The 12,544-nt window shown below is 42.0% G+C and overlaps 1 protein-coding gene across 2 annotated transcripts in view; it reads right to left on the reverse strand.

Annotated features, from left to right (window-relative positions):
* Positions 1-12,544, reverse strand: part of prmt8b (protein arginine methyltransferase 8b) — an 84,160-nt gene that overhangs the window by 13,504 nt on the left and 58,112 nt on the right. For both annotated transcript variants that reach the window (XM_043709828.1, XM_043709830.1), the window contains 3 exons: positions 5,059-5,214; positions 1,456-1,519; positions 561-703 (listed from right to left, as the gene is read on the reverse strand). In XM_043709828.1, coding sequence (XP_043565763.1) covers positions 561-703; positions 1,456-1,519; positions 5,059-5,214 — 363 coding nt within the window. The remainder of the gene's footprint in view (positions 1-560; positions 704-1,455; positions 1,520-5,058; positions 5,215-12,544) is intronic.

Here is a 12,544-nt window from a genome sequence, read left to right on the forward strand (position 1 = left end):
ACGGGTCTGGGTGGGTTACTCTTCGGAGGGTTGGTGTGGACTCGCTGGGCCAAATGGCCTGTTTCTACACTGTAGGGATTCTATGATGAAACAGAAGCCACTACTATCATGGCCCATAGCTCTAGGCTGCAACACTCTGACATTTGATAAGAATCACTTTCTGAATAGCGCATGCAACCTTTCAGGGGATATAAAGGATCCCATGGCTCTACTTTAAAGAATGGCATGGGTGTTCTCCACGATATCATAATTAATTTCTATCCCTCAATCAACAGCACAGAAAACTGGATTGTCTGGCCTTTCTCTCACTGCAGTTTGTGGGAGCTTGCTGGTTGTAAACTGGTTACGTGACTCCAGTTGATAACATTCAGTAATTGGCAAAGGTGCATTGAGACATCACGTGGTAATGAAAGGCACTGTCCTTTTCTTTCCAACATTTTAATTCCCAATTTCATTTTAGCATATTTAGCGCTGATCACACCAACGTTCAATAATCCTATTTGTAATACAATGCAAAAGCAACAGTTTCTTCTGAAAAATACAAGATGCGGTGCACTTACCAGCCACTTATCCCTTGCAAAAATAACTGTATTAAGCATTGATTCATAGAAGAGGCTGTAGCCCATCCATTCACTGATTATAATGTCAACTTTATCCACGGGCAGTTCAACTTCCTCCACTTTACCATTAAATATTGTGATTACTGTAAAACATTTCATGCAATTCTCTGATTAGTTGAAAAAGACAGGTTTTGTTTCATTTTTCAAAATGTATTCTTTCATGACAAGTGGCAAGATATGGCATTTATTTCCCATTCCTAAATACCCTTGAACTGAGTGACTTGCTTGGTCATTTCAGAGGGCAGGTAGAAATCAAACAGGTCTGGAGACCCATTTAGGCCAGACCGGGTAAGCATAGCAGATCATCTTCATTTCACCAAATGGACTTTGGTGAGCCAGATAGGTCTTTACAAAAATAAGTCTAACTTTCAATAACTGAATTTAAATTCCAACAAATGCCTCAGTGGGATTTGAACCAATGTCCCCACACTAACAGCGGGGGCCTCTGGATTACTAATCCAGTGACATTACAACTACACCAGTACCAGCACAGGCTGGTATCAGTTTTAATAGAATGTATTTTCCCAGTCACAGTTAGCACAACATAGGAATACAGACAAACAAAATTACCATTGAATATAAATTAAATTAAAAATCAGCTCTTCAGGACACAATACATCTTTTATGAGATGATTCTCTTTCAATTTAAAATTAAAAGACCTTGCAAAATATTTGATGACAAAATATACTATTTAAAGTCTTTAAATTAAGAAGGGAAAATAATCTCTAATTAATCCTCTGATTGATGCAAAAAATTATGAAATTATTTTGGTCATTTCAATGAAATAGCTCAATGCATTTGTAGATATATAGTTGTGTTTGTTAATTCGCTTACTGTTGTCCAAGTGGTTTGCCTTGATGATCTTCTCAGAGTAATCACAAATACTGGAGCATTCAATCTGATGTGTTAAGAGAAAGACAAAGTATGAACCTGTGAGCACTGAAATATATCTCTGCATCGTACTGATTTTAGAACAGATAATTATACCTGTGACTTCAAAGATAGCGCCACTCATGTCCATAGCAACAAGAGTGGTTTTTAAAGTTTGTAATCATCGCTTGGCCAACAGTGAGTGTGAGTAAATCAGGCCAACATTGGCAGCTTTGATTCAGTTCAGCTCTGCCTGAGACTGCATGTATCAGGCATCTCAAAGAGAAGCAATGAAACAAAGAAAATAGGTATCTGAGGCAGTCTGGCCCTTCAAGCCTGCTTTGTAATTCAATATGATCATCCATTTCGTATCTTGTTCCTGTTTTCCAAACCCTTATCCCAAAGAGCTATATCTAACTCCTTCTTGAAAATATTCAATGCTTTGGCTTCAACCATTTTCTGCAGCAGAGAACTCGACAGGCTCCCTACTCTCTGGGTGAAGAGATTTTTCCTCATCTCAGTTCTAAATGGCGTGCCCTGTTTGCTTAGACTTTGATCCCTTGTTCTGGTCATCAGGAGCATCTTTCCTGCTTTTATTCTGTATAGTCCTGTTAGAATTTCATATGTTACTTTGAGATCCCCCTTTCATCTTCTAAACTTTGGTGAATTTAACCAATCTAGTGTCTCGCAGTTCCATCATCCCAGGACTCTGTCTGGTAACCCTTTGTTTCCATAGTCAGACCATCCTTCCTCAGAGAAGGAAACCAAAACTGTGCACAATGCTCGAGGGGTGATCTCACCAAGGCCCAATACAATTGCAGAAAGACATCCCTACTCTTGAACACTATCCTCTCGCTATGGAGGCCAACATACCATGCTTACCTTCAGTGATTGGCGTATGAGGACATCCAGGTCTCCTTGCACCCCCCATTTTAAACCTCTGCCATTCGCATATTAATCCACATTCCTCTTTTTGCTATCAAAGTAGATAACCTCACATTTATCCACATTAAACAGCATCTGCCTTGCATTTGCCCACTCACTTGTCCACATCATACTGAAGCATCTCTAAATCCTCCTCACGGCTCCCCTGCCCACACAGCGTTCTGTTGTTTGCAATCTTGGAGACATTACACTTAATTCCTTCATCTAAATCATTAAATATATTGTGAATACCTGGTGTTGAAGCACTGATCCCTGCAGAATCCCACTAGTCATTGCTATGCCAATCTGACAAAGTTCTGATATTCCTATAATCATGAGGGGCATGGATAGGATAAATAGGCAAAGTCTTTTCCCTGGGGTGGTGGAATCCAGAACTAGAAGGCATAAGTTTAGGGTGAGAGGGGAAAGATATAAAAGGGACCTAAGGGGCAATTGTTTCACGCAGTGTATGGAATGAGCTGCCAGAGGAAATGGTGGAAGCTACTACAATTGAAACACTTAAAAGGCATCTGGATGGGTATATGAATAGGAAGGGTTTGGAGAGATATGGGCCAGGTGCTGACAGGTGGGACTAGATTGGGTTGGGATATCTGGTTGGCATGGACGAGTTGGACCGAAGGGTCTGTTTCAGTGCTGTACATCTCTATGACTCTATGCTGTGCTCTGTCTGTCAACCAGCTCTCTTTCCATGTCAGTACACGATCCTCGATTATTAATTGGGGAATGGAACTGATGTGTTCTTTCAGTGTGTAAATGCAAATACAGGGCTGGGTATGGAGCAAACCATGGTGTTTTGTCATTAGGACTGAGGGAAGGAGCAATTTCTTCACTCAAGGGAGGTGTGAATCACTGGAACTCTATACCCTGCAGCTGTGAATTGCAATATTAAGCACAATCAAGGCTGAAATTGACAATTTTATCCCTCAGAGAACGAAGGAATAAGAGGATAGGGCAGGGAAGTGGAATTGAAGGCCCAGAATAGCCAGGTTGATATAATTATCTTCTGGATTAGAGTGGTGCTGGAAGAGCACAGCAGTTCAGGCAGCATCCAAGGAGCTTCGAAATCGAAGTTTCAGGCAAAAGCCTTACCGAGGATGATATAATTAGCTGAGCAAGCTTGATGGTCCATACCAGCTCCTCATGCTCCAATTTCTAATGTTCTTATATGATCTCGCAATCTGAGTCAGGGACCCAGGATGTATACCAACAAAGAGAATCAGTAAATGCTGTCTATTACTGTTCTTTGTTCATGTACTTGATTGATTGCCAACTTGTTCTCCTGTGGACTGACACCATCCAGATCTAGAGACAAATTTGTCATCTTTAACCTGAGATAGTTTTGGAGGTATACAAATTATGATCTGATGCTTCATTGCATAGTCAGAGACGGGAAGTGGTGTAACCCCTCCATCCCTGTTGTCCTAGACCAACCTGGGCTGATAATGTTTCAGAGGCACTACTGCATCAGCTGTCCATTTACATCCCCCCCACCTGCGTTCCAGTTTCTACCAATAACACCCAATGCCAACATTAACCAACCCTCACCCATGCATGGTGAGGTTTTGATGAGGGAAGGAAAAGCTTTCCATGGAAATTTGAATTAAATGAAACAGTGTAAAGCAGTAGAACTTTTCTCATCCTTTATTTCCTCACCTTTTCTCTCTTCTATATTGAAACAACCTGTCAGGCAGAACTACAACTTCACTGGTGCCAGATCAACCCTTTGCAATTTTAGTCACAGCAAAGAAATTCACCGTCCGTGTTTTCAAACCCCTCCCTATCTCTGTAAGCTCCTGCAGACTTACAACTCTCCAAGATCTCTGCGCTCCTCCAATTCTGGCCTCCTGAGCATTCCTGTTTGTAATCGTGCCACCATTGGTGGCTGTGCCTTCAGATATCTGAACCCTAAGCTCTTGAATTGCACCTCTCCATCCTGAAACCTCCCCGTCTCTCTACCTAAATCACTCTGTCAGCCTCTCTCCTCCAAGAAGGTACTTCTTTCAGCCCACTTCTGTGACCAACTCTTGACCATCTAAATTCCCTCTTGTGACTTGATGTCTAACTTAACTTTCTGATGTCCCATGTATAAACATAGAAAATAGGGGCAGGAGTAGGCCATTTGCTCCACCATTCAATACCATTATGTTTGATCATACAACTAAGCACCTTCTTCCCATTATCTCCCCGTACCCTTTAATCTCTTTAGTCCTAAGAACTATATCTAACTGCTCCTTTAAAGCATGTTTAGGCCTCAGCATGAAACTCCTTGTGTTCTATTGTGCACTATATAAATACAATTTGTTATTATTGATCTGCAGATCTGCACAAGTGACGGAAGAGTCAGTTCCAAACTGGTCCAGTTCTTACTGGAGCTGAGATGCTGGGACTGTAATTTCGAGTCATAACCATTGGCAGCTGTTGTCAATCCCTTATGCAGGAGTCACTTGTTAGTGTGCTGATCAGCTAACAATGTAGACAGGGTTAAAGTCGGATGAGTTGTTCCATATTGAATCGGGCGGGGGGTTCATGCACTGGTGCCGCTTGTCATTACACAAGTTAGTTCATGATGGGTACTTCTAAACAGAGTTGACAAAAGATGCACAATCATTGTGAAGAACATACCCCAAACACTTTCCTGGCTCCAGCTCTGGCTGCAAACATTGCTAAAATCCCAGTTCCACTTCCCACATCCAGCACAATTTTGTCCTTAAACACATGCTTGTTGTGGTAGACAGAATTCCTGTATGTTAATGTTCGGATTTCATCCTTTAACATTTCCTGTAGTTGAAATATACAAATAGCTGATTATTTTCGCTTTTCCATCACATTATGAGAGAACCTGTGAAGAAGAGCATGCCTGATTTAAACAAAATACAGATTAATAATTCTCAATGTGAAAAAAATGAGGACATACAAAAGAAGTTGTGGTTATTTTAATTTTTAAGGATGTGTGGAGCACACATATAAATCCACACAGACACACTCCCACACCCACACACACTAATTCCCATGATAGTCCTAACCGATCCAGTGTCTGTTCATACATCAGTCCTGTCATCCCAGGAATCAGTCTGGTAAACTTTTGTTTCATTCCCCCTCCACAGCCAGAACATCCTTCCTTAATAAGGAGACCAAAACTGCACACAATGCTCCAGGTGTGATCTCAGCAAGGCCCTGTACAATTGCACAAAGACATCCCTGCTCCTGTGCTGAAATCATCTTGGTATGAAGGCCAACCATACCACTTGCCTTCTTCATCACTTGCTGCAGCTACATGCTGTCAATGACTGGAGTGCAAGGATATCGTGTTCTCAATGCACCTCCCTTTCTCAATCTATCACCATTCAGATAATAACCTGCCTTTGTGTTTTTGCTACCAAAGTAGATAATCTCACAGGTATCTACATTATATTTCACCTGCCAAACATTTATCCACGCACTCAATATGTCCAAATAACAATGAAGCATCTCTGCTTCCTCCTCACAGTTTCCCAGTCCACATTGGGTCTTCAAATGAACAATTCCCCCAATATTGCTCTGCTGCCTTCTGCCCCCTGCACATTCCTCCTTTTGCAAATCATAATACCTTGTGAAAGTCTCCATTGAAACTACCTCCATCCACAGCGAGGTACAGTGTAACCAGCACATTGACACAGTGTAACCCTGAATATGTGAACAGGATTATTCTAAGTCAAACATGTGTTTAACATAACACTATTTCCTGAACATCTGCACATTATCTAATTCCATCATTGCTGTTATCACCTTAAGGAATGATTATCTTTGGCTTTCTGTAGGTCACCTTGAAATGAAATAGCAAAGTTTGCAAAGTTGATGTCATTTTCCCTAAAAGCCTGTTCTTCTTGTTCCAGGCCCATTTATTGCCGTCAAGATCCCTAGGTGGAAAACCGCTGGAGATCTACAGAGAAGTGGAGCTTAAGGCAGCAACAGGAGTTACAATGAGCTTTGTGAGAAATGCATGGGGATAAAGATGTGCTAAATTCATACAGGTCGCATAGGGCCAAATTCAGTCATGATGGGTGGCAGTGGGAATATGATAATTGGCCTCAGTGCTGCAGCTGCAGAGGAGGAAGAATAAGCCAATGTTCTCAGTTCCAATCAATGTTTACTCAAATATGTACACTGGGAAAAAGCCCAAATGACTGCTTCCTGCAGTGGAGAAAACTCCATTAATTTATGCTTTATTAGCTTCCATGCAATAGGAGTACACTCTTGCTAATCATCAAATTTTAACAAGTAAATTGTGTAATGGACAACAACACTATATAAGTACCACCATCAGATACTTAAGTGAAATTGTGTAAAATGAACACTTTGTTGCAAGTGCTGATGTTTACAGAGACCAATCTGCACTGGGACTGACTAATTCAAAACTGGGTCACCGACCCTGGGATTAACAAAGAAAAACTTCATTTGGGATCGTAAAGTTATTGTGGTGGGAGAGGGATATTGTGGGGGGTTATTGCAAGGGTCTATACTAGATTTCTCAGCTGACAGACTCGGTGGGTCTCTCCATTGTAGTTATACATTCTGGTATTTAGCGTTTTTACTATATCCCTAGCCCTCATTTTTGGTTCTTGAAGATAAACTAAATATTTGATACCAATCACAGAATCCAAACTGTGATGCTTGTGATCAAACCAGTCCAAGCTCTTTAACTGCATATGCAATCAGGAGAGTGTGATGTATGAGTGGATGGGGAACAGTAATGAACAAAATGGGATTATTTCTCTCGCTCAGTAGTTCCAATGAATGTGAAAACAGCAATCAACACAGCTTGGAGAACCTTGAACTACATCATCAGCTAAGGCCCCAATCCAAGACAATCATGTTTTGGGTAGACCAGAATTTGAGTACTGACTGATTACCAAGACACTGGAAAGGGACCAATGGCTCAATGTACACATTACATACTGCTGCCCCTCTGTTAGTACCTGTGAACCACTCTGGGGAAGCCTAGTAGCAGGCTGAAGTCAGAGAGAGATTTACTGAACTCTTGCGAGATTTCAGTTCTCCCAGAAACAGCAGTTTCAATACTGAACAAACCTCTAGCTTGTTGGCAACAGAGCCTTACTCTCTGAGTTTTATGACACAATGCTGAGGGCCTATCAGCCACTAAGTGAAAGTTCATTGAATAACATGCCACCAAAATGTGGGTATCAGTAAAAGACTCAGGAACCAGGAATCTCAGAATCATTACGGTGCAGAAAGAGGCCATTTGGCCCATCCTGTCTGCACTGGCTTTTCAAATGAGCACCATGACTCAACTATGACCCTGCCTTGTCCCTTTAACCATGCACACTGTTGCTATCCAAACAATCATTGATTGCCTCTACCTTCCACCACATTTCCAGGGAGTGGACTCTAGACCTGAACCACTCGCTGTGTTACGCAAGGTTTCCCCCACAGGTTGATGTCAGCTTTCACTCAGTATTTTGATAAAATCTGGATCACGTCTTGTTCTATTATAATATTATCTTGTTCTATTGTCTACTCCGACCCTCACTAGTAAACAGGCTGTGAAATGTAAGTTAGAATTCAGTATGCAAGAAATCACAATCGAACCCGAAATACACAAAGAATGTGCTTCTCTCCAGGGCCACTTACTGTCAGCTTCATGTAGAATAGGTTGACAAGAATTGACTTTCTATTCTCCATTAGCACAGTGTATTCCTTCTTTCAAACTCAGCCCCAGGTACATTTCAGTGTGGGCACAGTCAGCTATTAGCACAGAACATCATGTGAATTGTTCAATGTTCTGCTTTGCTCTGTTGACTAATGACAAACTGAGCTGGGAGCCATATGCATGCACAGATTGACTAGAGTGGTATTTGGAACTGCATTACCTATTATTAACTGAACACTTGCACTTCATTGTGTTTAATGAATGGGCTTGCTAATGCATAGCATTTGAATCACAGATAATGCTGAACAGTTGGATCATTCAGACTGAAGGTAGAGGTCCATATGGTAAGGGAGGGCCAAAGATTAAACGGCAAAGTGGAAGGTAACACAGGCTGATGGTTCAGTGAAGGCTGTTTCCCATTAGACAGAACACAACCATATCTAAAAACACTTTCAACTGGGAACAAATGATCATTAGACATCAACAGAAACAGAAATGTTGGCCAGGGAACATCATTCCGCCATGGTCCCACACTAACATTTCTGTCACAGGCCTGCTGAAGTGTTCCACTGAGCCTCAGCGCAAGCTCAATAAACAATTTTCGGCTTGGTGACCGTGCAGCCTCTGGGTCTCAACATTGAGTTCAATACCTTTAGAGTCAGGATCCAGTCTTCCTTGATTTTTTTAATCAACCCCCACACCCTGGTTCTGTGATGATTTGGGTTTCTTTTAGCACAGTCACGCATTCCCACATGCTCTGAGACCCGTTATCACATTGGTATGAGTTGCATTCAGTACAGCTAACCCATCTTTCCTACTCTTAGCTCTAATTATCACAATCCTGAAGAAGGGTTACACCCAAACATTGACTTCTCCATCTTCTGAGGCTGCCTGGCTTGCTGTGTTCTTCCAGCCTCCTGCTTGCTGACCTTATTATCAATTATTCAGCTTTTCTTCTGTCCTGGCCTGCTTTCCATTATCTCCTTATTTACTCACCCTTTTCATATATCTCTCTGTCTCACTGGGTTCCATCTCCACCCATCTATTCACCTCTCCCATTCACCACTCCCTAACTTCAGGTTCAGCATAAATACCACATTTTCCCAGTTGCTATCAGTTCTGATGAAGAGATACCAGACTTGAAACATGAAGTCTGCTTTCTTCCCACAGATGTTGCCAGACCTGCTGAGTTTCCCCAGCGATTTCTGTTTTTGTGTCAGATCTCCAACACCCGCAGTTCTTTGTTTTATCATTAGACATTAATCTATTCACGGTAAGAGGGAAAATCAGCAGTCTACACTATCACCTGAAATACAATGGTTATATTCTGCTGTGCTCCTCACACTCTGGGCAAGTTTTCTATCATCATTGAAGAGTCTGCTGGTGATGAAGTTGAGTCAATGTTGGCTCTTTCTACTCTTATCCTTAAAGGACGTTCAACACTTCAAATGTTGCTGTTCTTGTTCCTCAAGTACGTTGTTTCTCTTTCCACAGTTGCTATGAGACCTGCTGAGTATTCCCAGCATATTCTATTTTTACTCAGATTTCCAGTATCTGCAGTAATTTATGTATAGAGTCAAAGAGTCATATAGCAGACCCTTCAGTCCAACCAGTCCATGCCAACCATAATCCCAAACTAAACCAGTCCCACCTGTCCACACTTGGTCCATATCCCTCCAAACATTTTTTGTTCATGGACTTATCTAAACATTTTTTTAATGTTGTAACTGTATCCACATCCACAACATTCCACACACAAACCACTCTCTGTGTTAAAAAATATTCCCCTCATGTCTTTTTAAATCTTTCTCCTCTCATCTTAAAAATATACCCCCTAGTCTTGAAATCCCCCACTGTAGGGAACTGACACCTGCCATTCATCTTATCTATACCGTTCATTATTTTATAAACATCCATTAGGTCATGTCTCGACCTCATACACTCCAGTGAAAAAGTTCCCAGCCCATCCAACCTCTCCTTATAACCCACGCCCTCGATTCCCAGCAACATCGTGGTAAATCTCTTCTGAACCCTCTCCAGCTTAATAATATCCTTCCTATAAGAGGGAGAGCAGGACTGGACACAGTACTCCAGAAGAGGCTTCACCAACATCCTGTACAACCTCAATGTCCCAACTCCTCTACTCAAAGGCCTGAGCAATGAAGGCAAATGTGCCAAACACCTTCTTAACCATCCTGTCTACCTGTGATGCAAACTTCAAAGAATTATGTACCTGAAACCCTAAATCTCTCTGTTCTACAACACTGCCCAAGGCCCTACTTTTAATGGTGTAAGTCTTAGAGTCATAGAGCTCTACAGCACAGAAATAAACCCTTCAGTCTAAATCATCCATGCTGACCAGATATCCTAAAAAAATCTAGTCCCATTTGCCAGCATTTGGCCCATATCCCTCTGATCCCTTCCTATTCATATACCCATCCAGATGCCTTTTAAATGTTGTAATTGTACCAGCCTCCACCACTTCCTCTGGCAGCCCACATGCACAACCTGCTGCAAGAGAAAGTTGCCACTTCATTCCCTTTTAAATCTTTCCCCTTTCACCCTAAACCTATGTCCTCTAGTTTTGGATTTCCCTCATCCTGGGAAAAACACCTTGTCTATTTACTCTATCCATGCCCCTCGATAAGACCACCCCTCAAATTCCGACACTCTAGAGAAAACAGCTCCACCTATTCAGCCTCTCCCTATAGCTCAAACCCTCCAACCCTGGCAACATCCTTGTAAATCTTTTCTGAACCTTATCAAGTTTCCCAACATCCTTCTGATAGAAAGGAGACCAGAAATGCATGCAATATTCCAATAGTAGCCTAACCAATGTCCTGTACAGCAGGAACATGACCTCCCAACTCCGATACTCAATTCCAAATAAAGGCAAGCATACCAAATGCCTTCTTCACTATCCTGTCCACCTGTGACTCCATTTTCAAGGAAGTATGAACCAGCACTCTAAAGTCTCTTTCTTCAGCAACACTCACTAGGACCTAACCATTAAGTGTAGACGTCCTGCCCTGATTTGCCTTTCCAAAATGCAGCACCTTGCATTTATCTAAATTAAACTCCATCTACCACTCTTCGGCCCATTGGTCCATCTGATCAAAACCCCATTGTACCCTGAGGTAACCTTCTTCATTGATTACTACACCTCCAATTTTGGTGTCATCTGTAAATTTACTAACTATACCTCTTATCTTCACATTCAAATCATTTCTCTAAATGAAGAAAAGCAGTGGACCCAGCACTGATCCTTGTGGCACACCACTGGTCACAGGCCTCCAGTCTGAAAAGTAACCCTCCATCACTACCCTCAGCCTCCTACCTTCAAGCCAGTTCTGTTTCCAAATGGCTAGCTCTCCCTGTATTCCATTTGATCTGACAGTGCTAACCAGTTGACCATGAAGAACCTTGTTGAATACCTTACTGAAGTCCATATAGATCAAGTCGACTGTACTTTGTTACTTCTTCAAAGAGCTCAATCAATTCCCCACGCACAAAGCCATGTTTACTATCCCTAATCAGTCCTTGCCTTTCCAAATACATGTAAACCTTGTCCCTCAGAATTCCCTCCAACAACTTGCCCACCAGTAATGTCAGTTCCCTGGCTTTCCTTACCACCTTTCTTAAATAGTGGCACAACATTAGCCAACCTCCAGACTTTTGGTGCCTCATCTGTGACTATTTTCTTTGTTTGTTTTACCAAGATGCAATAGCTCACATTTATCCAAATTAAACTCCTTTTGCCATTCTTCAGCCTATTGACCCAATTAATCAGGATCCTTTTGTAATCTTGGATGATCGTGTTCATTTCCACTATACCAGTAATCTTGGTATCATCTGCAAACTTACTAACCATGCTTTCTATATTCTCATCTAAATAATTTATAAAAATGGCAACAAAAGCGGATCCAGAACCAATCCCTGCAGAACACCACTGGTCACAGCCCTCCAGTCCGAAAAACAACTGTCCAACACAACTCTCTGTCTTCTGCCATTAAGCCAATTTTGTATCCAATTGGCAAGGTCATCCTGAATCCCATTCTTGGAAAAGTTACTTAAAGTCAGAAAATCTCAAAGGGAAACATGATCTGTTTAAAGTTGCAACTTTTGCATTTGGATTAATTCAATGTAAAATCCCACACCCACCCATTCTGCCCCCTTCCATTCTGCCCTCAAATTCTGATCCCTCCTTACACCCTGCCCCCTTCCATTCTACCCCCTCAGACCCTATCCCTCCATTCTGCCCATCAAACCATATCCCTTCCATTCTGCCCCCTCTGACCATGCCTCTTCCATTCTGCCCCATCAGAAAATGCCCCTTCCATTCTCCCCCCTCAGAACCTGCTCCCTTCCATTCTGCCCACTCAGATCCTGCCTCTTCCATTCTACCCCCTCAGAACCTGCTCCCTTCCATTCCGCCCACTCAGATCCTGCCTCTTCCATTCT

The sequence above is a fragment of the Chiloscyllium plagiosum genome, chromosome 19 (assembly GCF_004010195.1).
Source record: "Chiloscyllium plagiosum isolate BGI_BamShark_2017 chromosome 19, ASM401019v2, whole genome shotgun sequence".
Classification (NCBI taxonomy): domain Eukaryota; kingdom Metazoa; phylum Chordata; class Chondrichthyes; order Orectolobiformes; family Hemiscylliidae; genus Chiloscyllium; species Chiloscyllium plagiosum.